Below are 27,604 nucleotides of genomic sequence, written 5' to 3'. Positions count from 1 at the left end.
TTGCAAAGTGCCTTCCCAATACTGATTGTGCACAGCAGTGGATTTGAAACGCGAGATAAAAAAAGGACCTTTCTCTCTAAATGGTAAATCATGCGCAGATTGACTTGCAATGACACTTTTGTACGCATAAAAACATGCACACACAGAAGATGTACATTTGTATATGTATGTTACCTTGGTATTTTATCTCTGTACTCTGCAAGATCGTTGAACTTTAAAAAACATTTGAGTTACATGTTTTGTTATAAAACCTTTGGACATATTTCAATATAAGCATACTTTTCTATAGATGTCTGTTTTTGTACACTGTTTTTGAGTCTGTCATCTCTGTCTAATTGATGCAGAGATGGGGATTCAATAAAGATGTATCTGAAACTGTTCCTGAGTGTTGTCTTTGGTGTGTTTATTATTGTGCTTAAGTTTAGGTTGAGTTCATTTTGATTTCCTCTTGAGCATGACACTAGGACTGGATTCAAACTTTTCATGAGGCCATAAGTAGAAAATAAAGATGTCACTGTGCAGAATAGATTATGAAATGTTCTGCCCCTGAACAAGGCAGTTAACCCACTGTTCCTAGGCCGTCATTGTAAATAAGAATTTGTTCTTAACTGACTTGCCTAGTTAAATAAATAAAAAGATTAGTCCTGAATAAAACATGGTAGCATAAAGGCTACATCATTGATGACAAACACAATTTAGTCTAATATATAACTATACTGAACAAAAATATAAATGCAACATGTAAAGTGTTGGGCCCAAGTTTCATGAGCTGAAATAATAGATCCAAGAAAGTTTCCATAAGCACAAAAAGTGTATTTCGCTCAAATTTTGCACACAAATTTGTTTACATCCCTGTTAGTGAGCATTTATCCTTTGTCAAGATAATCCATCTACCAGACAGGTGTGGTATATCAAGAAGCTGATTAAACAGCATGATCATTACACAGGTGCACCTGGTGGGGGGCTGGCTGGCTGAGGATTATTTCTGTCTGTAATAAAGTACTTTTGTGGGGAAAAACTCAATTATTGGCTGGGCCTGGCTCCCTAGTGGGTGGGCCTATGCCCTCCCAATCCCATGCATGGCTGCGCCCCTGCCCAGTCATGTGAATTCCATACATTTGTGCCTAGTTAATTCATTTCAATTGACTGATTTCCCTATATGAACTGTAGCTCAGTAAAATCATTGAAATTGTTGAATGTTGCGTTTAGATTTTTGTTCAGTATATATATCTACTCACTTCCAGACAACCAATTTGCACCGACATCGGCTCCTAAGTGGTGACATTTAGGTGTTGAAAAGGAAAGACAGGCATGACATTTCTTTCCCAGCAACATTGTTTTGATGCGCTATTTTGTTTTCAGTGTCATTTCATTGGGGCTCATGTCATGGTATAGATTTAGTCGGTTGACTGTCAAATGAAAATAGAGGGCCCAAATGTAGTGTCTTGTTGGATAATCAATGGTAATATACAATTTTGAATCGGCACTAAATTATATCAAGTAGTCCTTACTTAAACACAAACAGTTTCCTGGACACAGATTAAGCAGAGCATGCAACTGGTAGCAGAAGTTGAACTGTCCAATTGACCTGGACAGCAACAAAAAAAAACATTCCAAATTTGATTTGATATGAATATACTTTTTTTTAAATGTTCATTACAAAGTAATAAGTCATTGATACAGCTTTTAAAAATCTGTTCAAGATGTATAGGACCCTCGACTAGAATGTAGGAACAGCGCTATGACTGATTTAGCAACATGTTTTGGATTCATACTAGTTGCTGTAAATCCACATTCAAATGAACAACTAAACAGAGTACATCTCTTAACACGTCTGTTCATACACTGTTCATACACAAAGGTGCTATCTACAACCTACAGTTAAAGGGTTCTTCAGCTGTCCCCATAGGAAAACCCTTGGAAGAACCCTTTTTGGTTCCAGGTAGAACCCTTTTGGTTCCAGGTAGAACCATTTTGGGTTCCATGTAGAAACCTTTCCAGAGAGGGTTCTACCTGGAACCAAAAGGGTCCTCCTATGGGGATAGCCGAAGAACCCATTTGGAAACCTTTTTTCTAAGAGTGTACAAGCCACTCAATACATTTCTTTAAAATGTCATTGCCATAACATAGTCAGCCTTTTTTGGTGTTTGTCCCCGTTCTTGTCGTTGAGTTTGTTAAAGTCCTCCATGATCTCCACCGTGCTCTTGCCTTTGGTCTCTGGGATGAAGTAGAGTACGAACGCTGAGCTGAGGATGCAGTACGCTACAAAGATCAGGAAGCAGAACTGACCTAAACCATCCTCCATGGGAACATTAATAATGTTCAAGTTCAACAGATAAAGGTAAAGATAAGGGTACAGACAGACAGTAGGACCTCAGAGATATGCAAATGTCAAGAATGGCAGTCTTTGATCAATGAAATGTTTGCAACTTTGAGGTTCTGTGTGTATGTTGACTTGGAGCAGCATTTGACCACTATGTAGCTCACTCGACTCCCAATACTCAGATCTGGAATCATACACACACCACTTAGCCTACAGCTGTATACTTGTGAAAATAAGACATGCATAATACATAAGAAATGATGTAATCACAAGGTCCTAGTCCATAAATACAGATGACAAAGAAGATGATGGGGATGTTAACATAGGGAAACCATGAGTACAGGTCCTGTTAAGAGAGAAGAAAAACAGTGTTAGCTCTCATGTTGGCTGACACAGAGAAGCCCTAAATCAGGGGTGGGCATCCTGATTGCATAACAATCAGGACGGACATGATGACTCCCATCAACAGGTAGCCATAGCCCATCAGCATCTTCCTGCCCACGCGGTCTATCAACAGAGACTGGGACACAACAAGGACAGGAGGTCAAAATGGCCACTAAAACAAATGATGTGGTATTGTTCACTTACAGACAGTAATGTTATTCTCTGCTATATGACCTATGGTATGGTACTTACACAGAGAGTGATGGTGATGAGATCTGTTGTTCCGATGCCACTAGACAGGTAATGCATCTTGTCCTCTGCTACTCCAGCTTCACCAAAGATGTCGAAAGTGTAGAAATAAATCTATAGAACACATTTTGGGTCATTTTGGGTAATTGTGGAGACGATGAGATGAAAGGAGAACGACAAAAGGTAGAGCAAGAGAGGGCTCCTATTTGCAGCTGTTTAAGGGAATGGAACAGCTCTTCACTTCACAGAATAACCTAATCAGGGAAAAGTAAAGTATTGACATTGGATTCAGACTTGTGACTAATGGTAAATGCAGTAAAGTTGCAGTAAAGGTAGATACGGTCAAAACAGACTCACGTCTGTGTTAATACCACAAAACTGAATACCGGCACAAGGGATGACCAGAGCCAGCAGCTGCCACCTGGCACAGCGTGAAGTCAGCACGTCCCACATGGTCTTAACCTTCTGGCCCTGCATGCTCGCGCTCTCCTTCCCCATGTCATCCATCTACAGGTCATCCTCCTGTAGATGACAGATACATACGCACAAATCATATTTTATACAACAGAAACATCATATACACGCCTCACCTCACCATATCTGATGATATGATGTGTACTGATATATGTTATATGTGAATTGTTATGTTGTACGTTATGGAGCGTATTCTATGTTTGACTTTTGTAAGGTCTAGATAATCAAGGAACATCCTTCTTCCAAAAGCCAGCATAACATGTCAAAATAAAAGTTTCACATTATGATATAGCCCTGGACTGTGCGCATGCCTTTTTTTGCAGCCCTCAGTGTCTCCCTTGTCYATGTATAGGTAGCAGGGAGCCTCAGGGTAAAAGAGCAAGGTCACAAACTGGAGGATGGCAGGGAGGCCACCAAGGGCCATGAGCCAGGGCCACATGTCATCGGTACCCATCAGCTCCCTGCAGAGAGAAAGACTTGTTGACAAGTGACTATTTACAGCCATACTGTGTATCTTCCTTCCATCCTAATTCAGTTTGATACTTGAACATCAACCTCCAAACTTGCTAAAATTCTCCTATTAGAATTTATTTCACATACTTTTTGGAGAACTTTGCCATAAATGTGTACAACATCATGCTACAAAGTGATTCCATTTCTAGTAATTTGTCAGATGAGCTGTTCAGAATCTTGTTCTTCAGCCCAGCCGGACCAGGACACGGTAATCCAAGGCACATGATGGTGAGGTTGAGCTGGTCCGATTTGGAGTGGAGAAGGCTCCACTCCATTCGGAAGGGGATTTGACGGAATGGTGTGAACCCTGAAAGTTCTCCTCTTTCTCTGAGTAAGATAGATGGCAAGAGAGTTGGCTTCATTTTTTACAGAATGAGACTCTCACTGTGACCTAGCTAACCTGTATGTTGCCTTCTTTGACTCTATGGATGCAATCTATGTAACTCCGCTGGGATTGTGGGTTCTGAGGACGTATTAAGGTGTCATGAACATACCATCAACCAGACTGAGTGACCGCTGCACTGTGAGCTTTTTTTTACCCCCTTTTTCTCCCGAATTTCATGGTATCCAATTGTTAGTAGTTACTATCTTGTCTCATTGCTACAACTCCCGTACGGGCTCGGGAGAGACGAAGGTCGAAAGCCATGTGTCCTCCGAAACACAACCCAACCAAGCCGCACTACTTCTTAACACAGCGCYCATCCAACCCGGAAGCCAGCCGCACCAATGTGTCGGAGGAAACACCGTGCACCTGGCGACCTTGGTTAGCGTGCACTGCGCCCGGCCCGCCACAGGAGTCGCTGGTGCCCGATGAGACAAGGATATCCCTACCGGCCAAACCCTCCCTAACCCGGAAGACGCTAGGCCAATTGTGCATCGCCCCACGGACCTCCCGGTCGTGGCCGGCTGCGACAGAGCCTGGGCGCGAACCCACAGTCTCTGGTGGCACAGCTAGCGCTGCGATGCAGTGCCCTGCACCACTGCGCCACCCGGGAGGCTGGCCACTGAAAGGGTAAACGGACCACAGGACACGAGTTAGGTGGTTAAGTAACAAGGGTACTGTCAATCTGACCATGACCTTCCTGAAGCCATTGAAGATGGAGCTAGTTAGGGTCAGGAATCCTCTCAGCTTCTTAGGTGAACTCTCGCCCAGGTACACCAGGTGCACACTCAGCCCCAGGCCTAAAACCACAGATAGTGAGAGAGAGGAGGGAGCGGTATGAGGAAAGAGATATATAGAGAAAGAGTGAAAGAAAGAGAGAGAGAGAGAGCGAGAGAGGGGAGGGAGAGGTTACAAAACAAATAGGTAAGTTACAAAAACGAATAGGTAAGCTACACAAACTAATAGGTAAGCTATCAAAACTAACACCACAGGCTAAGCCCATATTCTCATATATAGTAGGTTATACACAGAGGAAAAAACTACCACAACACACATACCAACATTATATCCATAGAGAAATATGTTCAGCAGGATCACCTCAAAGGACTTGGCCAAGCGACGAAAGACCATCAGTACAGCGTCTATGTTGAACAGCAGGGCTTTCTTCCTGCAAAACCATACAGAAGACATCAGGAAAACCTGCCTAATATTGAGTTGCACCCCCTTTTGCCCACAGAACAGCCTCAATTCGTCGGGGCATGGACTCCACAAGGTTTCGAAAACGTTCCACAGGAACGCTAGCCCATGTTGACTCCAATGCTTCCCACAGTTGTGTCAAGTTGGCTGGATGTCCTTTGGATGGTGGATGTTTCTTGATACACATAGAAAACTGTTGAGCATGAAAAACCCAGCATCGTTGCAGTTCTTGACACACTCAAACCGGTGCATCCGGCACCTACTACCATACTTAAATCTTTTGTCATCCCCATTTACCATCTGAATGGCACACACACAATCCATTTCTCAATTGTTTCAAGGCTTAAAAATCCTTCTTTAACATGTCTCCTCCCCTTCCTCTACACTGATTGAAGTGGATTTAGCACATGACATCAATAAGGGATCATAGCTTCCACCTGGATTCATAGCTTCCACTATGTCATGTAAATGTTTTGTACATTCAGTGTGTGTGTGTCYTTGTGAACAGTGCCTAACCGGCCGTGGGTGACAGGGAAGCTGCCACTGTCTATAGCCCGACCCATCCTCCCAGGCTGAACACAGACACGATGAAAGACCAGATGAGCATGTTGGTACAATCGTATACCTCCCCAGCCAGGTCTGGTTCACAATGCTTTGGATGTGCTACAGACACATGGAGAATGTTATTATCTATTTGCATTGTCCCCCCCTCCCCCCTCCTATTTTACACTGCTTCTGCTCTCTGTTGTTATCATCTATGCATAGTCACTTTAATAACTCAACCTACATGTACATACTACCTCAACTAACCGGTGCCCCCGCCCATTGACTCTGTACCAGTACCCCCTGTATATAGTCTCGCTATTGTTATTTTACTGCTGCTCTTAATTACTTGTTACTTTTATTTCTTATTCTTATCTGATTTTTTGAAACTGCATTGTTGGTTAGGTGCTCGTGAGTAAGCATTTCACTGTAAGGTCTACACCTGTTGTATTCGGAGCATGTGACTAATAACATTTATTATTTGATTTGATTTGATTTAATAACAGAGTCGCAGCGGCGTAAAAGAGGGGGTGGGCAATGCAAGTAGTCTGGGAAGCCATTTGATTAGATGTTCAGGAGTCTTATGGCTTGAGGGTAGAAGCTGTTTAGAAGCCATTTGGACCTAGACTTGGCGCTCCGGTACTGCTTGCCGTGCGGTAGTAGAGAGAACAGTCTATGACTGGGGTGGCTGGAGTCTTTGACAATTTTTAGGGCCTTCCTCTGACACCACCTGGTATAGAGGTCCTGGATGGCAGAAAGCTTGGCCCCAGTGATGTACTGGGCCGTACGCACTACCCTCTGTAGTTCCTGGTGGTCGGAGAACGAGAAGTTGCCATACCAGGCAATGATGCAACCAGTCAGGATGCTCTCGATGGTGCAGCTGTAGAACCTTTTTTGAGGATCTGAGGACCAATGCCAAATCTTTTCAGTCTCCTGAGGGGGAATAGGTTTTGTCGTGCCCTCTTCACGACTGTCTTGGTGGTCTTTGGACCATGTTAGTTTGTTGGTGATGTGGACACCAAGGAACTTGAAGCTCTCAACCTGCTCCACTACAGCCCCGTCGATGAGAATGGGGGCGTGCTCGGTCCTCCTTTTCCTGTAGTCCACAATCATCTCCTTTGTCTTGATCACATTGAGGGAGAGGTTGTTGTCCTGGCGCCACACYGKCAGGTTGGATGATCATTTGTGCAAGTACTCTGAATGTAGACTATTCTAATTTAGCAAAAACGCGTAGATCTCTGTTAGATATTAGTGRATTCATTTCCACTTAAACTAGAGGTTTAGCTGAGTAAGCAGCTGATTTATCATGTGTGTCATCCCAGTGCTTAGGACGTGAACAGGATGAAGCTCTGTTGACTGATCAACCCCTGGTTAGTAGACAACCCTGCTTATGATGGCCATACTTCAAATAGTATCACGCATAATATGCATTGCCTATCATATACAGTGCCAACAGGATTCCTGTAACCTCAACCCCACCATGTTTTTTCTCTCTCTGCTCACATGATATGACAATGCACAGTTGGATCTGTAWTAAATTGGATTTGAGAAAAAGCTGAAATGTTGATGAACTGTTGATCACAATGCTATCCAATAGGCGGCGGTCTCTGGCTGGGAAGTGATACGACATCACCCTATTTGCCTGGGAACCTGTATATTATGTATATCTTTGTTTACTCTCTCATACTTTGTATGCATCCTGCTGTTTGCAGCTTTTGGCACGCACTCAAGTTAAGCTACTTCTCATATTCTCAGAAAAAAACTGTAGTACTATAGTATAATTGTGACACGTGAACATAATAACAATAATAATCATGCTTTTTCTTAATTTAAAGCTAATTTGTACTCTATGTGGCTCAGGTAATACACAGTTGTCCWATACCACTGCAAAATGATTTATATGTGATATCTTTACAGGCTCAGCAGGCAGGGAGCTATTCATCTCGAGTCAGATAACACCTTCACTTTTATCCCTCAATGTTATTCTTCACTGTCAAGTTRATATTCAACTCCACAGAGCTGATCATCAGACAMCTTTCTTACCTCAGCTGGAGAAGCCATGATGGAAACATGCATCACGTGCTGATTCCCCGATTCCCAATACCATCGCCAACAGGCAAAGCCTCCAGTACTGCAAGCAGAATGTAAGCAAGCATGTCTTACAGTAACTACAAATTCTAAACTTCTCAACGAAACAAATACTAATATCACAGACATTATTCAAGTTTGATAGATCACAGTCAAATAAGATGCTTAAGTTTTATGTKAAGTTTTGACTCAACAATAGATACTTGTATGAAATTGTAATTTCAGGATGTCACTATGAGAGCAGAAATTGCAGTGTGCAGTCTATTTTTGACTATTTACTGAACAATTCCATCAGCGATTGTGTAACTGATGTTCTATTGTCTTACCAGGTACGTTGAGTGCTTCTCCTATCTTTGCGTTTGAGGCTCCCTGGATGCTGGGTGGAACAGGAGAGCAGGTGGACATTGGGTCGATCACATGATGCTGGCCCATGGGCCATTTATCGCCACCCTCTGTCCCTGACACTGTTACTCATCACACCGTATGGGTTGATCATTCAGCCGAATAGTGGAAGATAACCTTGACATTGGGGAGGAGGAGGAGGAGGAGGAGGAGGAGAGAGTGAGAGTGAGAGAGAGAATGAGAGAATGAACATCTTCCTGGTCCAAACTGGATCTCACCAGGTTCCTTCCCACCGATATCGAGCCCCCGCCTTGTGACTCCAGCGTTTCAGCCAAAACTAAGTTACATCGTGTTCGTTTGTATCCTGTTTGGCATTAGGTTTAATTTTTTGTAAGGGATAGACGTTTAGGGAAGTGTTTTGATACAACAGGAATAACTTACCAATTGTTTCCCGTGAGACTCTGCCTGAACATGTCCATCTGTAAACTGGACAGTACAGGTGTTGCCCAAAGCCCAGTGTCACATTGAGCACATTGTAAGGAATAAATAAAACAGTAATTTCCGACTTGGTTTGATACTGTAAGTTATGTATTGGAAAAGTATTGTGCATTATTTTTAAGTTATAAACTATACAAATAAATAATAAATAAAGAGAGTTGCTCACTCCATATATAAACTCCCAGTAATTTACTGGGCAAATCACCAACGCTTCACCCTGAAGAAGGCCCATTGATGCCGAAACATTGGTGATTTACCATGTATATTACTGGGAGTTTATATATGGAGTGTGCGACACTTTATTTTTTTGGTTTAGTTTATTCGCCGTTAGTCAGCACCTCCACACAAAATAGTTTTTCTGGGTGTACGCCATCTCATGTTTTTTTGTTATACTATTGTTTTTAAGTTGCCTTTCTTTTCCCCTGTTTGTTTGTGTTGTTTTGATGACTGAGCATTGCCCTACTGGTGATTGTTCTTGGCAAAAAAAAATAAAAGAGAATTAATCTCAAAAAATAATAAAGAAACAGACAAAGGTGTAACTGCATTTTTTTCGACTGAACTTCTGAACTGAATTTCCTAACACAAGTTGAGAATAAAACATGAATTAACATGAACGTTCATGCGCATATGACAGATAAATCTAGCAGTTGGATTTTCAGAACTATGTCTAGCGAATGCGACACCAAAGACAATGTGGAAATATGATTGTTTTATTATAGTATGTATTTGATGACTGCTTATTTCCAATGCACTATTTATGAAAAACCGTGGGGATGCCAATTTAATTGATGATACAATAACGATTTGTACTGAACGTAAACTTTCCCGCCATAATAAAGAATATGCAACGACATGGGGTCTCCCTTTACGTGTAATGTTTATCATACTGTGTAATCGATTAGTTGATATCTTACTCACTGTTCTCTGCTGCTCCTCCACGTGGCTCTACAGTACACGTATTAATGTGGTTCACATAGACAGATGCCTTGAATGGTCTTGTTTAATCGGAACAAATCTTAGGTCGTCGTGCTCTTGCTGTAACAAAGGTGTTGATGAAGGGTGTCTATGGAATGATAGACTGCACGGGACCAAAGTTGAAAGCCTGTAGACATTTATTAACTTCGATCATTTATTTTCCAATCTAACAGAAGGATACATCATTTATTATCACAACCTGTTCTAAACAATTCAATGTTACACACCATTCAAAACAACAGACAGTTGGATCATTTGCCAATATAGCTTTATGAAATGATCTACAAATACAGTAGAATACTCTCTCAACATACAGTAGCTATAGATAGCTTTATTTTTTTATATTTTTTTTGCCTTGTTACAATATCATCCACTATATCTGTATGATAACCCTATGACACACGTAACAGCAGTTGAACTTTCCCTTTGACCTGGATAGCAAAAACATTCCGAAATTGATTTGATATGAATATACTTTTTTAAATGTTCATTACAAGGTAATATGTAATTGACACCGCTTTACAAAATCCGTTGTATAGTGCGCGCATTGCTGCGCTTATAATGTGAAGAAATAGCCTAATCGTTTATCAACATTTTAAGCTAAACGTTCTCATCTGTTGCGTCAGGCTCATAGCTTAAAACAGGTTTTTCATGATAGTGGTTGTATTTATTTGGGATCTATCGTATCCCACAACTGTCTCAGACTATGTTTGGAATATTTATTTCTCGCACAGAATAGTTCAACATAAACTCTAAAGTAAGCATATAGGAGTAGCTGTTTCCTTGTTAACCACTCAACACAGAATAGCCACATGCGCACACTCCCTCAAATCCTTTAGAGAAAATATAATTTATATTTTATTCAGCTATGTTCAATTGTATTCTTCATACTATGAAATAATATAGAATAATGCCACGGAATTCTAAGCAAATCTTGTCTGCTAAATGAACTAGTGTAGCCCACAGCAATAATGGCATACACAGATCAGGGCCTAACAAAAGGACAACTCAGAGTATGCTATTATGTTCTTCTGAAATTGACTACATTTTCTTCATATCACGTTTCTTTAGACCTGTCTAAAATAAATAATGGATTTATTGTGATGGTGTAGGCAATATTACATGGATTTATTAGACTTTTWAAAAATGTAGATGTTCCAAAGGTCTGCATTAGGCTTGTAGGCTATGAGTGGAAGCCAGGAGATGCTAAATGTATTTATGTTCATTAACGGTCAATTACCCTGAGACCGGTAGTTATTTGTTTGACAATCATCTGCTGACAAAATGTCATGACCACCACAGCCCTATATAGGACCCCCGACTAGAATGTAAGAACAGCGTTATGACAGATTTTTTGCTGTAAAGCCACATTCAAATTAACAACTAAACAAAGAACATCTCTTAACACTTCTATGCATACACTCTTATAAAAAAAAGTGCTATCTACAACCATAAAAGAAGAAACGGGTTCTTCGGCTGTCCCCATAGGAGAACCCTTTGAGGAACCCTTTTTGGTTCCAGGTAGAACCTTTTTGGCTTCCATGTAGAACCCTTTCCACAGAGGGTTCTACCTGGAACCAAAAGGGTTCTACCTGGAACCAAAAAGGATGCTCCTATGGGGATAGCCGAAGAACCCTTTTGGAACCCTTTTTTCTAAGAGTGTACCAATATCGCTCAAGCCACTCAATACATTTCTTTAAAATTTCGTTGCCATAACAAAGTCAGCCTTTTCGGTGTCTGTTCCCCTGTTCTTGTAGTTGAGTTTGTTAAACTCCTCCATGATCTCCACCGTGCTCTTGCCTTTGGTCTCTGGGATGAAGTAGAGTACGAACGCTGCGCTGAAGAGGCAGTATGCTACGAAGATCAGGAAGCAGAACTGGCCCAGTCCATCCTACATGGGGCACACAAATACCAATGTTAAACAGATCCATAGATCCACAGCAGTGTTTCTTGATGGAGCCGCTGATGAGCTCAAGCACACTTGATTCAACTAATCAAAAGTTTGATGATGAGTTGACAAGTGGAATCAGGGGTGTAGTGCTAGGGCAAGAACTAAAATGTGCACCCCTTTGTGTCCCCAGGACCAGGATCTACAGTAACTCACTGACCGTCTGTCAAGGGACACGTAGCCCATTAGCCTGCATATGACAGAAAAAAAGACTTTCAGAAACCGTCTACCACAATTCATGAGCATTTATCATATTTATTTTATTTTCAGTAAAAAGCAGGCTTATTGCTTGCTACAGTATGTCCAGTGTGTTCTAATGCTTGATTCACACTATAGGGGGTGACCTGAACCATACTATGCTCGTTTGAATATTTTCTTTTTACACTGTCCTTTCCAGCACAGTCCGAGCAATTATGGTGGATGTGTAACCAGGCCAGCCCAGTACAGTTTGACTTGGCTCGGCTCGATTAGTTTCCATTGTGAAAAAAGGGTATGTTCCAATCATCAAGTGTGTGCATGAAGACTTAGACCAGTAAGTATCTCACCACTATGAAGGGGAAGCACATCCCAATCAAGAACAGGCTTAACCAGTTGATGGAGCCGCTAATGACGAAAGCGGACGGTCTCCAGGCCTGCAGGAAGATATCTGCAGGGAGGGTGCTGGCTATTCCAGCTAGGAAGAGAATTTAGTACCATGACAAATAACTCCGTCTGGGGTTAGCTCACTTAGCTAGCCACAATCACAAACCACTCAGACCACAGGTGTGACTTGTGAAATATGACTCATGAGGGGACTATCATTTTTTGAGAACTCACAAGGTCCTAGTCCATAAACGCAGATGACAGAGAAGATGAGGGCGATGTTAACATAGGGAAACCATGAGTACAGGTCCTGTTGAGAGACAAAGAACTGTATTGGATCTCATGCTTGGAACGTCTTCTATGGCATGGCACCAGCAACATCAAAGCTGTGGGTTCAATTTCAGCAGGAATCACATCATGTACATGTATACAGTGGCAAGAAAAAGTATGTGAACCCTTTGGAATTACCTGGATTTCTGCATAAATTGGTCATAAAATTTGATCTGATCTTCATCTAAGTCACAACAATAGACAAACATAGCGTGCTTAAACTAATAACACACAAATTATTGCATTTTTCTWGTCTATATTGAATACATKATTTAAACATTCACAGTGTAGGTTGGAAAACGTATGTGAACCCCWAGGCTAATGACTTCTCCAAAGGTGAATTGGAGTCAGGAGTCAGCTAACCTGGAGTACAATCAATGAGACGAGATTGGAGATGTTGGTTKGAGCTGCCTTGTCCTATAAAAAACACTCACAAGATGTGAGTTTGCTATTCACAAGAAGCATTGCCTGATGTGAACCATGCCTTGAACAAAAGAAATATCAGAAGACCTAATATTAAGAATTGTTGACTTGCATAAAGCTGGAAAGGGTTACAAAAGTATCTCTAAAAGCTTTGATGTTTATCAGTCCACGRTAAGACAAATTGTCTARAAATGGAGAAAGTTCAGCACTGTTGCTACTCTCCCTATGAGTGGCCGTCCTGCAAAGATGACTGCAAGAGCACAGCGCAGAATGCTCAATGAGGTTAAGAAGAATCCTAGTGTCAGCTAAAGACTTACAGAAATCTATGGAACATGCTAACATTTCTGTTGACGAGTCTACGATACGTAAAACACTAAACAAGAATGGTGTACATGGGAGAACACCACGGAAGAAGCCACTGCTGTCTAAAAAAACATTGCTGCACATCTGAAGTTTGCAAAAGTGCACCTGGATGTTCCACAGCGCTACTGGCAAAATATTCTGTGGACAGATGGAACTACAGTTGAGTTGTTTGGAAGGAACACACAACACTATGTCTGGAGAAAAAAGCCACAGCACACCAACATCAAAACCTCATCCCAACTGTAAAGTATGGTGGAGGGAGCATCATGGTTTGGGGCTGCTTTGCTGCCTCAGGGCCTGGACAGCTTGCTATCATCGACGGAAAAATGAATTCCCAAGTTTATCAAGATATTTTGCAGGAGAATGTTAGGCTATCTGTCTGCCAATTGAAGCTCAACAGAAGTTGGGTGAAGCAACGGGACAATGACCCAAAACACAGAAGTAAATCAASAACAGAATGGCTTCAACGGAAGAAAATACGCCTTCTGGAGTGGCCCAYTCAGAGTCCTGACCTCAACCCGATTGAGATGCTGTGGCATGACCTCAAGAGAGCAGTTCACACCAGACATCCCAAGAATATTGCTGAACTGAAGCAGTTTTGTAAAGAGGAATGGTCCAAAATTCCTCCTGACCGTTGTGCAGGTCTGATCTATGGAAAATGTTTGGTTGAGGTTATTGCTGCCAAAGGAGGGTCAAACAGTTACTAAATTCAAGGGTTCACATACTTTTCCACCCTGCACTGTGAATGTTTACACGGTGTGTTCAATAAAGACATGAAAACGTATACTTTTCTGTGTGTTATTAGTTTAAGCAGACTATGTGTGTCTATTGTTGTGGCCTACTGTAGATGAAGATGGTATGTTATGTTATGACCAATTTATGCAGAAATCCACATACTTTTTCTTGCCACTGTAAGTTGATTTGGCGTTTAAGCTTGGTGAGTAAATGTCAGCTWGGTGGCATATATTATTATAATATGAAAGAACAACCCAGAAAAGCCCTGAGGGTTTGACCTGTTAGTTACCTTGATAGACAGCATAACAATCAGGACGGACATGATGACTCCCATCAACAGGTAGCCATAGCCCATCAGCATCTTCCTGCCCGCGCGGTCTATCAACAGAGACTGGGACACAACACAACCCGTAATGTATTGTAAACACATTATAGAAACGAAACAATATAAATGACATAAACAAAACAATATCATTTATATTATTAACATTTGTGAGTATATCTATGGACACAACAGACTGATTGTGGGACAACAAGGCTTTGTCAAGGGAAAAGGTCAAGGGAAAGGAAGTCCTCCGGACACAGATTAAGCCTAGATTCTCAATTTGAAACACTTTTTAGGACTCGGCTCAGTTACAGACAGTGATGGTATTCTCTGCTATGACCTATGGTATGGTACTTACACAGAGAGTGATGGTGATGAGATCTGTTGTTCCGATGCCAATGGAAAGGTAATGCATCTTGTCCTCTGCTACTCCAGCTTCACGGAAGATGTCGAAAGCGTAGAAATAAATCTATAGAACACATTTTGGGTCATTTTGGGTAATTGTGGAGACGACAAGATGAAAGGAGAGCGACAAGAAAAGGTAGAGCAAGAAGGGGGCTTAGCTGGAAAATTGGAACAGTTCTTAAGATTGATTAAGAGTACAGAATGACATTATCAGTCAATTATAACGCATTTACATTAAATGTAGACTACCGTTCAAAAGTTTGGGCTCACTTAGAAATGTCCTTGTCTTTGAAAGAAAAGCATTTTTTTGTCCATTAAAATAACATCAAATTGATCAGAAATACAGTGTAGACATTGTTAATGTTGTAAATGACTATTGTAGCTAGAAACAGCTGATTTGTTATGGAATATCTACATAGCAACCATCACTCCTGTGTTCCAATGGCATGTTGTGTTAGCTAATCCAAGTTTATAATTTTAAAAGGCTAATTGATCATTAGAAAACCCTTTTGCAATTATGTTAGCACAGCTGAAAACTGTTGTTCTAATTAAAGAAGCAATAAAACTGGCCTTCTTTAGACTAGTTGAGTATCTGGAGCATCAGCATTTGTGGGTTCGATTACAGGCTCAAAATGGCCAGAGAAAAAATGACTTTCCTCTGAAACTCATCAGTCTATTCTTGTTCTGAGATATGAAGGCTATTCCTTGCGAGAAATTGCCAAGAAACTAAAGCTCTGGTACAACGCTGTGTACTACTCCCTTTACTGAACAGCGCAAACTGTCTCTAACCAGAATAGGAAGAGGAGTGGGAGGCCCCGGTGCACAACTGAGCAAGAGGACAAGTACATTAGAGTGTCTAGTTTGAGAAACAAGACGCCTCACAAGTCCTCAACTGGCAGCTTCATTAAATAGTACCCGCAAAACACCAGTCTCAAGGTCAACAGTTAAGAGTAGATTCCGGGATGCTGGCCTTCTAGGCAGAGTTCCTTTGTCCAGTGTCTGTGTTCTTTTGCCCATCTTAATCTTTTATTTTTATTGGCCATAAAAAATCAGTCGTTTCCAGCTACAATAGTCATTTACAACATTAACAATGTCTACACTGTATTTCTGATCAATTTGATGTTATTTTAAAGGACAAAAAAWTTGCTTTTCTTTCAAAAACAAGGAGTTTTCTAAGTGACCCCAAACTTTTGAACGGTAGTGTATAATTGCCATGAACGTAGATCAATATTTTGTCGTTTTGGACCGAGCTGAATAGTACTGCGCTGGCCTGTTTACACATCCACGTTGTTGCTGGATCCGTGCTGGAGAGAACAATTTGAAAAAAAAATATCTGAGCCAGCATAGAATGGCTTCGGTCTGCATAATAGTTTGAAAAGGGTATTGGCCACACCGCGTTAAACCCACAGAACTGAACGCCGGCACAAGGGATGACCAGAACCAGCAGCTGCCACCTGACACAGCGAGAAGTCAGCACATCCCAAATGGTCTTAACATTCTGGCCCTGCATGCTCGCTCTCTCCTTCCCCATTTCATCCATCTCCATCTGCAGGTCATCCTCCTGCCACAGCCAGTGCAGGGCTATTAAACACACACACACACACACACACACACACACACACACACACACACACACACACACACACACACACACACACACACACACACACACACACACACACACACACACACACACACACACACACACACACACACACACACACACACACACACAAAGATTCATAATTTAGTGATCAATCAAAGCAATAGAAAAATTACTTTCTCTGATTGCCTTAAAATATTTGATTATCTAAAATCACGTAATTAGATGATAAATACAACAAGAACATGACAAGCCCTCCCCCCTCCCTGTGATGTGTTTGACTGTAATGTAATGTTATAGACCATGCCTGGACTGGACGCATACCTTTTTTGCAGCCCTCAGTGTCTCCCTTGTCGATGTATAGGTAGCGGGGAGCCTCAGGGAAGAACAGCAAGGTCACAAATTGGAGGATGGCAGGGAGGCCACCAAGGGCCATGAGCCAGGGCCACATGTCATCGGTACCCATCAGCTCCCTGCAGAGAGAGAAAAAGAGAGAGTGAGTGAGGCAGAGAGAGTGAGTGAGACAGAGAGTGAGACAGAGTGTGAGTGAGTGAGTGAGACAGAGAGTGAGTGAGTGAGACAGAGAGTGAGTGAGACAGAGTGAGTGAGTGAGTGAGACAGAGTGAGTGAGTGAGTGAGTGAGTGAGTGAGTGAGTGAGTGAGTGAGTGAGTGAGTGAGTGAGTGAGTGAGAGACTTGACCCATTCCAATATAGTGAGTCTCTTCCTCCTACAGTTTGATTCCGATACTTACATCTTTTGATATTTGAACTTTCTAGCTTGACAAAGTTCTGCAACTAAATTGGAAATATATTATTGGTGTTTCACACAATTGTTTCGTCAAAACATTCTTTGTCATCGAGAGCTTTGTCATTTGCACGTCGTGCTCACAAAATGATGACATTTAGAGTAATCAGAATCTTGTATTTCAGTTTGGCAAGGACCAGTAATGGTGCGTGGGTAAAATCACTGGGGAAGGTAAGAAAAAAGACAGAATACAACCTATGTGTTGGGATAACTGTTTGCTCTATAACCTACACGCCTCGCCACAGTGATATCGAGTATAGGCTTAAGGCCGAGACAATAAGAAGACACAGTGGCATAATAAATTAAACCACACCTTTGTTTCATCACAAAACCGGAGAGCAACCTCTGTCCGGTGAAGTCCACAAATCATATTGCATGTAACAAACAGTTACACGACCTACAGCATGGTCAAGCAAGTTAATGTTTCCGACATTTTCTGACGACTAAACAACTATTGATTTAGCACCACAGAGTGGCAAGTCGCAAAGAAAACAGGAGCTGCCTCCAGTATTCCAGCACCATTTCAACATCATCAAATCACCTATGCTTAGTCTAGTACAGTGACAACTAAAAGATTCCCAAAACTATTTAGTCCAATCAACATAAGCTAAATGTCATGTGGGCGTCAATGGTACTAATTTCTCTGTGTGTGTGTGTGTGTGTGTGTCTGTGTGTGTGTGTGTGTGTGTGTGTTTGTAAGTAGAAAAGACATGTTGACTCACCCTACTTGTAGAGAAACGCCAATGCCATCCTCCTCTCTTTCATGTTGACGAAACTGTCATACAGTACACTATTTTAGTTTTTGTTGTCCTAGGCTACCTGGTTAAAAGGTTTGCTCGCTAGCCTAACTTCCTTTCATTGGCAACGCTTAGCCAGCTATTTAACATTAGCCTACTACATCTAGCTACATATTAAACTTCCATCCTCTCAGACCAGAGGAACAATGTATGAATTTGTGGTTGGATCAGAATTGCCGTTATAATCACTGGCCAGTACTTAGAATTAAGTAAAACAACAAGTCCAAATCCCTATCTCCATCCATGGCTAATTTATGAAAGGAACAATTTTAGCTGGCTAGCTAGGCACTGGAGGATAACAACACAACAAGATGCAACAATAAAAAATAAAAAATTCTGTCAATGACGTTTGACTTGATGTGATTGGTGTGAGGCCAAATCCAAACTGGCTTCCCTTCATACTTTGTTTTGGTGTTCCAGGACCATTCACAGATGAGCTCACTCAGTTGAGCTGAACGCTATTATTGTATAAAAATATCAAGGGAGGCCAAATGCAAGGGAGGCCAAATGCATTCAATGCTACGAGTGGCAACAGTATCATACTCTTTTTGACCATTATTTTATGTTTTATTCTTGTTGCATTTTTTGGTGAAGCCTGGCTTCCCCTGGCATCATGAATACATGCCAATGGCCAGGACAGGAACACGTGAGAGTGAGTAGATTCGATCTAAAGTGGAGAAGACTCAGGACGGTCAACTATAACATTGATGGTACTGACTTGATTCCAACAATCTGACCCATGACCTTCCCCAGGTTATTGAAGATGTTGATGGTGATGGTCAGGAATCCTCTCAGCTTCTTGGGTGAACTCTCGCCCAGATACATCAGGTGCACGTTCCACCCCAGGCCTGAGAGGAAAAGAGCGAGAGAGAGAGAGGAGAGAGGGAGACAACAAGAGTAAGAGAGAAAGAGAGAGAGAGTGACAGAGGAGGGAGAGGCCAGATAGAAAGGCACAAGAGATGTTACAAACACTAGTACCACAGGCTGCCCCGACATTCTCACAATAAAGTACACACACGAGACAAAACAGACACATACCAGCATTATATCCATAGAGAAATCTGCCCAGCAGGATCATCTCAAAGGAATTGGCCATGCGACTGAAGACCATCAGTACAGCGGCTACGAGGGCCACTATGTTGTTGAACAGCAGGGCTTTCTTCCTGCAAATCCAGACAGAAGAGACATTCGGAGTATCCTTATTAGCTAGTATAAAAACAACACTTCCTGGGGTACACTGGTGTGTGTATCGTGTACAGTGTCTGACCTGCCGTAGGTGACAGGGAGGCTGCCACTGTGTATAGCCCCMACCCATCCTCCCAGGCTGAACACAGACACTATGAAAGACCAGATGAGCATTTTGGTTGAATCGCTTACTGGAACCTCATACCTCCTCAGCCAGGTRTGGTTCACAAAGCTCTGGATGTGCTACAGACACACAGAGAGGGAGAGACACTGGTTTACTACAATGAGATTTGGCTCAAAGAATAATATGTTTATTCCTGATGGCAATGGCATGGCCAGATGTTGTYATCCATATGTTATTACTCATATTATGCATTGTGTACATTAACTTTGATCCCTTAGCTCCTCACGTGGAAATACTGAACACTGCAGAGCTCAGAGCTGGCCGTCAGTATTCTTTCTTACCTCAGCTGGAGAAGCCATGATGGAAACTTGCATCCCCAATTGAAATGATCCCCCAATTCCCAATACCAACGTCAACAGGTAAAGCCTCCAGTACCGCACCTAGAACACAACATTATGTCTTCACCAGGGATTGACCTTAATGGTTGCCATATTACCTGGGACAAGTGAACTGGGCTGTTTTCTTTTTCTGAAAACAACAAAACTGCAAAGAATTCCAGTAAGCCTAAAATCCCCATTGTTGAAGTAAATGARGGACAARTTATGGCATTTATGGCAGGCGGGCAAGTTGAGCCTGTTCTGTGGTTTCCCAATTAGGCAGGTGATTTTTTCACAACTGAATTCCAGTAGCCTAACATTGGGGCTACACTGGGTATGGAAAGCCAAAAGGTTGAAATCGTCTCACCCTGAAAACGCATTGGATTGGTATCAGCAAGTGGATTGGTATCTATTACACGCGGTGTTGTCGGCTGGTATTACACTACACACGTGTTGTGAATGTCCAGTGTGCATTTACAGGTGATGGTAATGGTTGAGATGTTGTTCAATTGCTTTTTTTCAAGTGTCAAATGTCATTTTCACATGTGATCTTTTCACATGTCCAGTGTGCATTTACAGGTGAATAGACCACCTGTCTTCTGTACATTAAACAGCTTTTCAAACAAATATTCCCCTGTTTAAATGTCGTCGTCCCCTTGCTCTCAGAACAGCCTCAATTCGTAGGGGCATGGACTCTACAAGGTGTCGAAAGTGTTACACAGGGATGCTGGCCCATGCTGACTCCAATGCTTCCCACAGTGTCAAGTTGGCTGGATGTCCTTTGGGTGGTGGACCTTTCTTGGTACACACTGTTGAGCGTGAAAAAACCCAACAACATTGCAGTTCTTGACACAAACCAGTGCGCCTGGCATCTACTACCATACCCCGTTCAAAGGCACTTAAGTCTTTTGTCTTGCCCATTCACCCTATGAATGCCACACATTCACAATCCATGTCTTAGTTGTCAAAAACAAACATTTCAACCCTTCTTTAACCTGTCTCCTACCCTTCATCTACACTGATTGAAGTGGATTTAACAAGTGACATCAATAAGGGATCATAGCATTCACCTGAATTCACCTGGTCAGTCTCTGTCATGGAAAGAGCAGGTGTTCTTAATGTTTTGWACACTAAGTGTACATTTAAAGCTGCAATATGTAACTTTTTGAGCAACCCGACCAAATTCACATAGAAATATGAGGTATAGATCTGTCATTGTCATTGAAAGCAAGTCTAAGAAGCAGTAGATCGGTTCTATGTGCACTATTTTTATGCTTCCTATTCTTAAGTTTATTTTTGTGTCTTTTACTTTCGGTTTTGTACACCAGCTTCAAACAGCTGAAAATACAATATTTCACAGCATTTAGATGGTACAATGACTCTCTACACTATACTTGCCTATTTTTTTTATTTTTTATAAACTGAAATTAGGCTAACTATTAGAATTTTAGCAACCAGAAAATGCAGGAGCTTTTTCTGCATAGTGCATGTTTCAGGTATTGTATGTAACATTAAAGGGATAGTCCACCGTAATTATAAAATGACACATTGGMTTCTTTACCTTGTAAGCAATCTATGGACAAGGTATGACAGCAATCTATGCTTTGGTTTAGTTTCCCTGGCACTGTTTCCAAATGCTAACGTTTTAGCATTTGTGGCACAAATCCCATTTAAGTCATGGTGTAGATATTAGCATTAGTGGATGATGTCCAAATCATCCGAAACGATCTAAAATTGATTGAGAAGCACCAAGCTCTAAAATTGAGTGTWAAGCTGACAAAGTCACTTCTSGATGATTATAAACTGGGTGGTTCGAGCCCTGAATGCTGATTGGCTGACAGTTGTGGTATATCAGACCATATACCACAGGTATGACAAAGCATTTATTTTTACTGCTCTAATAAGGTTGGTAACCAGTTTATAATAGRAATAAGGCACCTCTGGGCTTTGTGGTATATAGCCAATATACCACGGCTAATGGCTGTATCCAAAAAGAWCAGCCCTTAGTGGTATATTGGCCATATACCACACCKCCTCGTGTTTATTGTTTAATTAGAACATAATGCAAAAAATGCTAATATCGATACCATGACTTGTATGGGATTCCTTTCCTTTTCTCCTATCCATGCTGAGATTCCTTTCCTGTCCTTTCCTAGCTCTCTTTCTGCCTTTCCTTTCCTATCCTCCTTTCCTAARTTCCTTTCCTAGCCCCCTTTCCTAGCGCCATTTCCACCCGTCTTTTCCGAGCTCTCTTTCTTTCTTTCCTTCATTTTTTAGCTCTCTTTCCTTCTTTCTTTTTCTAGCTCCCTTTCTTAGCCAATGTGCGGGAGCACTGGTTGGTCGGGCCAATTGAGGTAGTATGTGCATGAATGTATAGTTAAAGCGACTATGCATATATGATAAACAGAGAGTAGCAGCAGCGTAAAAGAGGGGTTGGGGGGGGCACACAATGCAAATAGTCCAGGTAACCATTTGGTTACCTGTTCAGGAGTCTTATGGCTTGGGGGTAAAAACTGTTGAGAAGCCTTTTTGTCCTAGACTTGGCACTCCGGTACCGCTTGCCATGCGGTAGTAGAGAGAACAGTCTATGACTGGGGTGGCTGGGGTCTTTGACAATTTTTAGGGCCTTCCTCTGACACCGCCTGGTGTAGAGGTKCTGGATGGCAGGCAGCTTTGCCCCAGTGATGTACTGGGCCGTACGCACTACCCTCTGAAGTGCCTTGTGGTCGGAGGCCGAGCAATTGCCGTACCAGGCAGTGATGCAACCAGTCAGGATGCTCTCATGTTGCAGCTGTAGAACCTTTTGAGGATCTCAGGACCCATGCCAAATKTTTTTAGTTTCCTGAGGAGGAATAGGCTTTGTCGTGCCGTCTTCACGACTGTCTCCGTGTGTTTGGACCATTCTAGTTTGTTGTTGATGTGGACACCAAGGAACTTGAAGCTCTCAACCAGCTCCACTACAGCCCCGTTGATGAGAATGGGGGCGTGCTCGGTGCTCCTTTTCCCATAGTCCACAATCATCTCCTTAGTCTTGGTTACGTTGAGGGATAGGTTGTTATTCTGGCACCACCCGGCCAGGTCTCTGACCTCCTCCCTATTGGCTGTCTCGTCGTTGTCGGTGTTGAGGCCTACCACTGTTGTGTTGTCTGCAAACTTAATGATGGTGTTGGAGTCGTGCCTGGCCATGCAGTCGTGGGTGAACAGGGAGTACAGGAGGGGACTGAGCARGCACCCCTGGCATTCTCACATAGGTGTTCCTTTTGTCCAGGTGGGAAAGGGCAGTGTGGAGTGCAATAGAGATTGCATCATCTGTGGATCTGTTTGGGCGGTGTGCAAATTGGAGGGGGTCTAGGGTTTCTGGGATAATGGTGTTGATGTGAGCCATTACCAGCCTTTCAAAGCACTTCATGGCTACTGACGTGAGTGCTACGGGTAATTTAGGCAGGTGGGTCATTTAGGCAATGTAGTCATTTAGGCAGGTTGCCTTTGTGTTCTTGGGACAGGGACTATGGTGATCTGCTTGAAACATGTTGGCATTACAGACTCAATCAGGGCCATATTCTATCCACATACTGTCCATAATGTTTATACATCCCATCCATATATTTACATATATTCTATATTTCTTAATTGCATTATTTTACTTTTAGATTRATGTSTATTGTTAGATATTACTGCACTGTTGGAGCTAGGAAGAAGCATTTCGCTACACCCGCAATAATCTMSTAAATATGTGTATGCGAACTATAACATTTGATTTGAATTCAGCATTGAACACTGCATGGAGATGAATTACGGCCACGACATCCGTTTGGCGAGTAAGCATATGCTTAATGATTCTGATGAAAATACACTCTTTGTCTTTATCAAACTAATGTTTTTGCATATTTTCAGTGTGGAACCTGTTTACGTTTAGGGTGGTTATAGCCTAGGCMAACCCATTCTAAAAGGCACCAGCAGTTCGCAAAGGAGCTTAAAATGGAAAATAGACGCAAAGCAATTATTCCAAAACTGCAGCTCGTTGTTGGAACACATATTTTCCTACTTCAATCAACCAGTCCATTTTTAATTTGTGATGAGACTGTCGACATTTGGCAAGGAATGTAGCTTGTGTATCCCATTAGTTAGATGGGATACATCTAACTGATGTTTTTATAGGCATTTCTGTAGTCCTAACGGGAGCTTGTGTGCACACTCAGCATGCGTGTGTGGAGGGAGCAGTCAGAAGGCAATTGAGTGAATGGGACATGGAGGGAAAAGGGAATTTATGGAGAAGAACGGTGTGATGCTTGTCTTTTTTTGTTGCGTCTGCAAATGTGCATGTGTAAATGGAACACTAGAGTCAAAGCAAATTAACGTTATCTTCAAGACAAAATTTTACTTGTCCGTTCAAGCAGCCACAAAGCACATTCCACCAAATAGTTTTACAGTATTAAACAAAATATGTGGTTAAAGATCGATCTTTGACCTCCGTTTACTCGATTTACTCGGCAGTGGTAGAACATCAGCAGACGAAAAAGCATAAAGCCTCTCTGATTGCCCGTGTTGGTATGCCCTCTGTCACCACATTCTTCAAGAAGGTAGAGCCTTCCCAAGAAGAATATGGTTTAGCTGTGCAGGAGAGTGTCTTTGCATACCACACTATGTGACACAATCATAGTTACAGATCTATGGACTGCACAGCACAACTGACACGGATGCTTTGTGAGCCAAAGTTTACACGTGCTAGGACAAAATGTGACGCCACAGTGAGTAACGTGTTAGCACCATGGGCAACTACTTTGGTAACACAGGACCTAGACCAGGTTGAATTTGTGTCCCTGTCCATTGATGCGTCCAATCATGGACATGTAAAGCTGCCTATAGTAGTCAGATATTTAAGATATCATCTGTGGAAACAAAACTGCTTGATTTTGTTGAATTGAAAGGAGAAACAGCAAAGGAAATTGCAGCTGAGGTCCTGGTGGTCATCCAAAAATGTAACCTGGAAAACATTCTCTGCCGACAACAAATACCAACTTTGGAGGACTGAATAGACTGGGGAGGATCAATGTCCATACCAAAGTTAAAAATGCTCTGCAGCGGGAGGTGATTGGCTTAGGTTGTCCTGCCCACATCATTCATAACACGGCCAGAACAGCTTTGGATATGATGTTGAGTACCTGCCCACATCATTCATAACACGGCCAGAACAGCGTTGGATATGATGTTGAGTACCTGCTCACAAAGATATTTGGATATGTTCATATTTTTACCGTCAGAGTAGAAAGACTGAAGGGCTTTTGTGAGTTTGTTGGCCAGGAGTACCATAACATTTTAGGACACAGCAATGTTCGCTGGATGTCCATGTTCCCTGCTCTAGAAAGAGTGCTGAAAATGTATGTGCCATTGAAATCCTTTTTTATTTCGGAAGACAAAAGCCCTGTTGTCCTGTGAACAATGTTCGAAGATCCACTGACTGAACTTTGGCTGGCCTTTGTCCATGGAAACTTGACCGTATTCAGTGACACGATCAAGATGCTTGGAGGCCAGGATCACTGTGCTGTGGAGTCCGCTGCAATTCTGAGAAACGTTGAGGCAAAATTCACTGCAAGACGTGATGACAACTTAATTCCAGTTTTGGTCAGAGGACTTTTGAGAGAGCTAGAGGGAAATGGAACCATGTCTAAAGAGAGCTTTCTCAAAACATCACAATCATTCTTCACTATGGCTGTGAACTACTTGCAAGCATGGGAGAAAGCACACAGATAATCTAAAAGATTTACATGGTCTCCTTTTAAAAAGGCAACCTCTCGGTGAAGAGATCCAGAAGGCAGCAGGCACACTGCAGGAAAATGCGCAATGTGACCATCAATGAGGATGTTGTGTTGACGAGGTTACTGGCCTGCAAGAGTTCTAAAGGGGGGATCGCTTGAAGAATGGATAACATCTGAGACACGCTTAGTCAGAGATGGAGCACGGGTGGTTACCCACTTCAAGAGAATGACATCCCACACACTAACCTGGCTAGATTAGCGTCTGTTGTCATGTGCTTACCTGGAAGTAATGCACCAGTCGAGAGTGTTCTCCCAAATTAATGATCTATGGACAGCAGCAAGAAATAGGTTCACTGTTCCTACCATCAAGGCCATGCTTATTGTGAAGACAAACTTCAACCTCCCCTGCCAGGAGTTCATTGAGAAGCTGGCCAAAGACAGAGCAATCCTGAAGAAGATACATTCTTCTGAGAAATATACAGATTAGGTTGGTATAAGTATATTATGTAGTTACCAATCTCATCAGCATCTTATTTCTTTATTATGTTAAGTATTTCACATATATTATTGTCTGTTATTTTTCCAATTTTGCTCATGTTCTCTTCTGCTCTTATTCTACCAGGACCACTGAATGGCTGTTCAGATCGGACAGTTCTGTCTTGTCTGTAGCGTTTCTGTAATATAGTTGTTTTCTCTGTATCACAGTGTGCCTGTTAGACTAAATACATGAATCCGGAATTGTCCCCCTTTTTAATTTCATAGATAATATAACATTGGCTATTTTAATTATATATTGACCTCCGAACTGGAAATGTCCRCAGTTTTCATTTCAGAAATCTGGTCACCTTAGTATAATAGCAAAATCATGTTTTCGTGGTGAGACGACTTGAACCTTTTGGCTTTAAAAGTCTGCTACACTGGAAGCCTAACGTTTGGTCTGGGCGAGCAGAATGTGTCGACATCTTGAAAATACATTTATAACCAGAACTCARGCAAATGTTACGCATTCGACGTAGTACTGCAGGCCATTAAAACAGATTTGTTTCTGCTTCCTCCCTGTTGTTTACTTAAGTGACCAACAGGTTCTGACAATGTTGTGTGAAGTGACCAACAAAATACTGCTGACTTCTCCGATGGACAAGTGCCTTTCAGACCTTAATGTCAATCCCTGTTCACTCCAAACTGTACCTCATAACTCGTTGAAACAAAGGGCAACATTAGGGTCTACAGTACACAGWCATGATTCAAGTTTGATATTACTGTCAACAGTCAAATTGGATGCATAGGCCTACATTGTTTGTAACATTGACATAGGCTAAGMGCCACATAGCAAAAGAATTAGTAATTTCAACGTGTGCCTCATCAGTTAATCAAATGTATTTATAAAGCTKTTTTAACATCAGCAGTTGTCACAAGTGCCTCATGATCAGTTAGTTTGTGAGTGATGTTCTGTGATCCTACCAGGTCGTTGAGTGCTTCTCTCATCTCTCTGTTTGAGACTCCCTGGATGCTGACTGGAACAGGAGAGCAGATGGRCATTTATCCCTACGACCAACCCGCCCCGTCCCTGAAATAGTTACTATTTACGCCAACTGGGTTGATCATTGAGCCTTATAGTGGAGAGGAGGTAAGATGGGAGAAGGAGGTTGGAGGGAAGGAGGAAAGGAGAGAAAGAGACAGAGCGATAGAGGGAGAGAGAGAGMGAGTGTAAGATAGTGACAGAGGAGAGAGAGGGCAGGCAGAACGGTGTTCTACCTGGGAGCTGTTTGTAGGTATTGCATTTGATAACTGTTAAGTATGGCTACGCAAATCTTTTTGCTGTTTTCAACTTGTATATGTATGTGTTTTTATATTTCTCCATAGGATATCATTTTTGTT

At 42.0% G+C, this 27,604-nt stretch overlaps 2 protein-coding genes across 11 annotated transcripts; both read right to left on the bottom strand.

The window, feature by feature from the left end:
- Positions 1-393: 393 nt before the first annotated feature.
- Positions 394-10,046, bottom strand: LOC111963703 (solute carrier family 2, facilitated glucose transporter member 11-like). 7 transcript variants are annotated; one of them, XM_070443691.1, is made up of 8 exons: positions 9,912-10,046; positions 8,480-8,672; positions 8,109-8,196; positions 5,384-5,493; positions 5,022-5,125; positions 3,343-3,891; positions 2,960-3,070; positions 394-2,669 (listed from the first exon to the last, which is right to left on the bottom strand). In XM_070443691.1, the coding sequence occupies exons 3-6, from the start codon at positions 8,135-8,137 to the stop codon at positions 3,871-3,873; spliced, it is 264 nt and encodes an 87-aa protein (XP_070299792.1). In that variant the 5' UTR covers positions 8,138-8,196; positions 8,480-8,672; positions 9,912-10,046; the 3' UTR covers positions 394-2,669; positions 2,960-3,070; positions 3,343-3,870. The 7 variants fall into 7 exon arrangements, with proteins under 7 accessions (XP_070299792.1, XP_070299793.1, XP_070299786.1 ...); XM_070443692.1 differs by having other exon boundaries at positions 3,343-3,478; XM_070443685.1 differs by having other exon boundaries at positions 3,343-5,125; positions 9,908-10,046.
- A 41-nt stretch (positions 10,047-10,087) lies between these two features.
- Positions 10,088-27,401, bottom strand: LOC111964023 (solute carrier family 2, facilitated glucose transporter member 11-like). Of its 4 annotated transcripts, none has more exons than XM_023987696.2 (13): positions 27,188-27,401; positions 19,935-20,033; positions 19,552-19,712; positions 19,323-19,447; positions 19,003-19,132; positions 17,007-17,155; positions 16,473-16,660; positions 15,033-15,143; positions 14,639-14,740; positions 12,733-12,808; positions 12,462-12,589; positions 12,034-12,106; positions 11,774-11,859 (listed from the first exon to the last, which is right to left on the bottom strand). In XM_023987696.2, exons 1-12 carry the CDS (start codon positions 27,263-27,265, stop codon positions 12,083-12,085), a joined length of 1,371 nt encoding a protein of 456 aa, XP_023843464.1. In that variant the 5' UTR covers positions 27,266-27,401; the 3' UTR covers positions 11,774-11,859; positions 12,034-12,082. The 4 variants fall into 4 exon arrangements, with proteins under 4 accessions (XP_023843445.1, XP_070299770.1, XP_023843464.1 ...); XM_023987705.2 differs by having other exon boundaries at positions 11,785-11,859; positions 12,077-12,106; XM_023987677.2 differs by lacking the exon at positions 12,034-12,106 and having other exon boundaries at positions 10,088-11,859; positions 27,188-27,394.
- Positions 27,402-27,604: the final 203 nt, after the last annotated feature.

This window comes from Salvelinus sp. IW2-2015, linkage group LG1 (genome assembly GCF_002910315.2).
Source record: "Salvelinus sp. IW2-2015 linkage group LG1, ASM291031v2, whole genome shotgun sequence".
Classification (NCBI taxonomy): domain Eukaryota; kingdom Metazoa; phylum Chordata; class Actinopteri; order Salmoniformes; family Salmonidae; genus Salvelinus; species Salvelinus sp. IW2-2015.
Note: the sequence above shows the minus strand (reverse complement) of the source record. Positions and strands in the feature narration are given on the sequence as shown.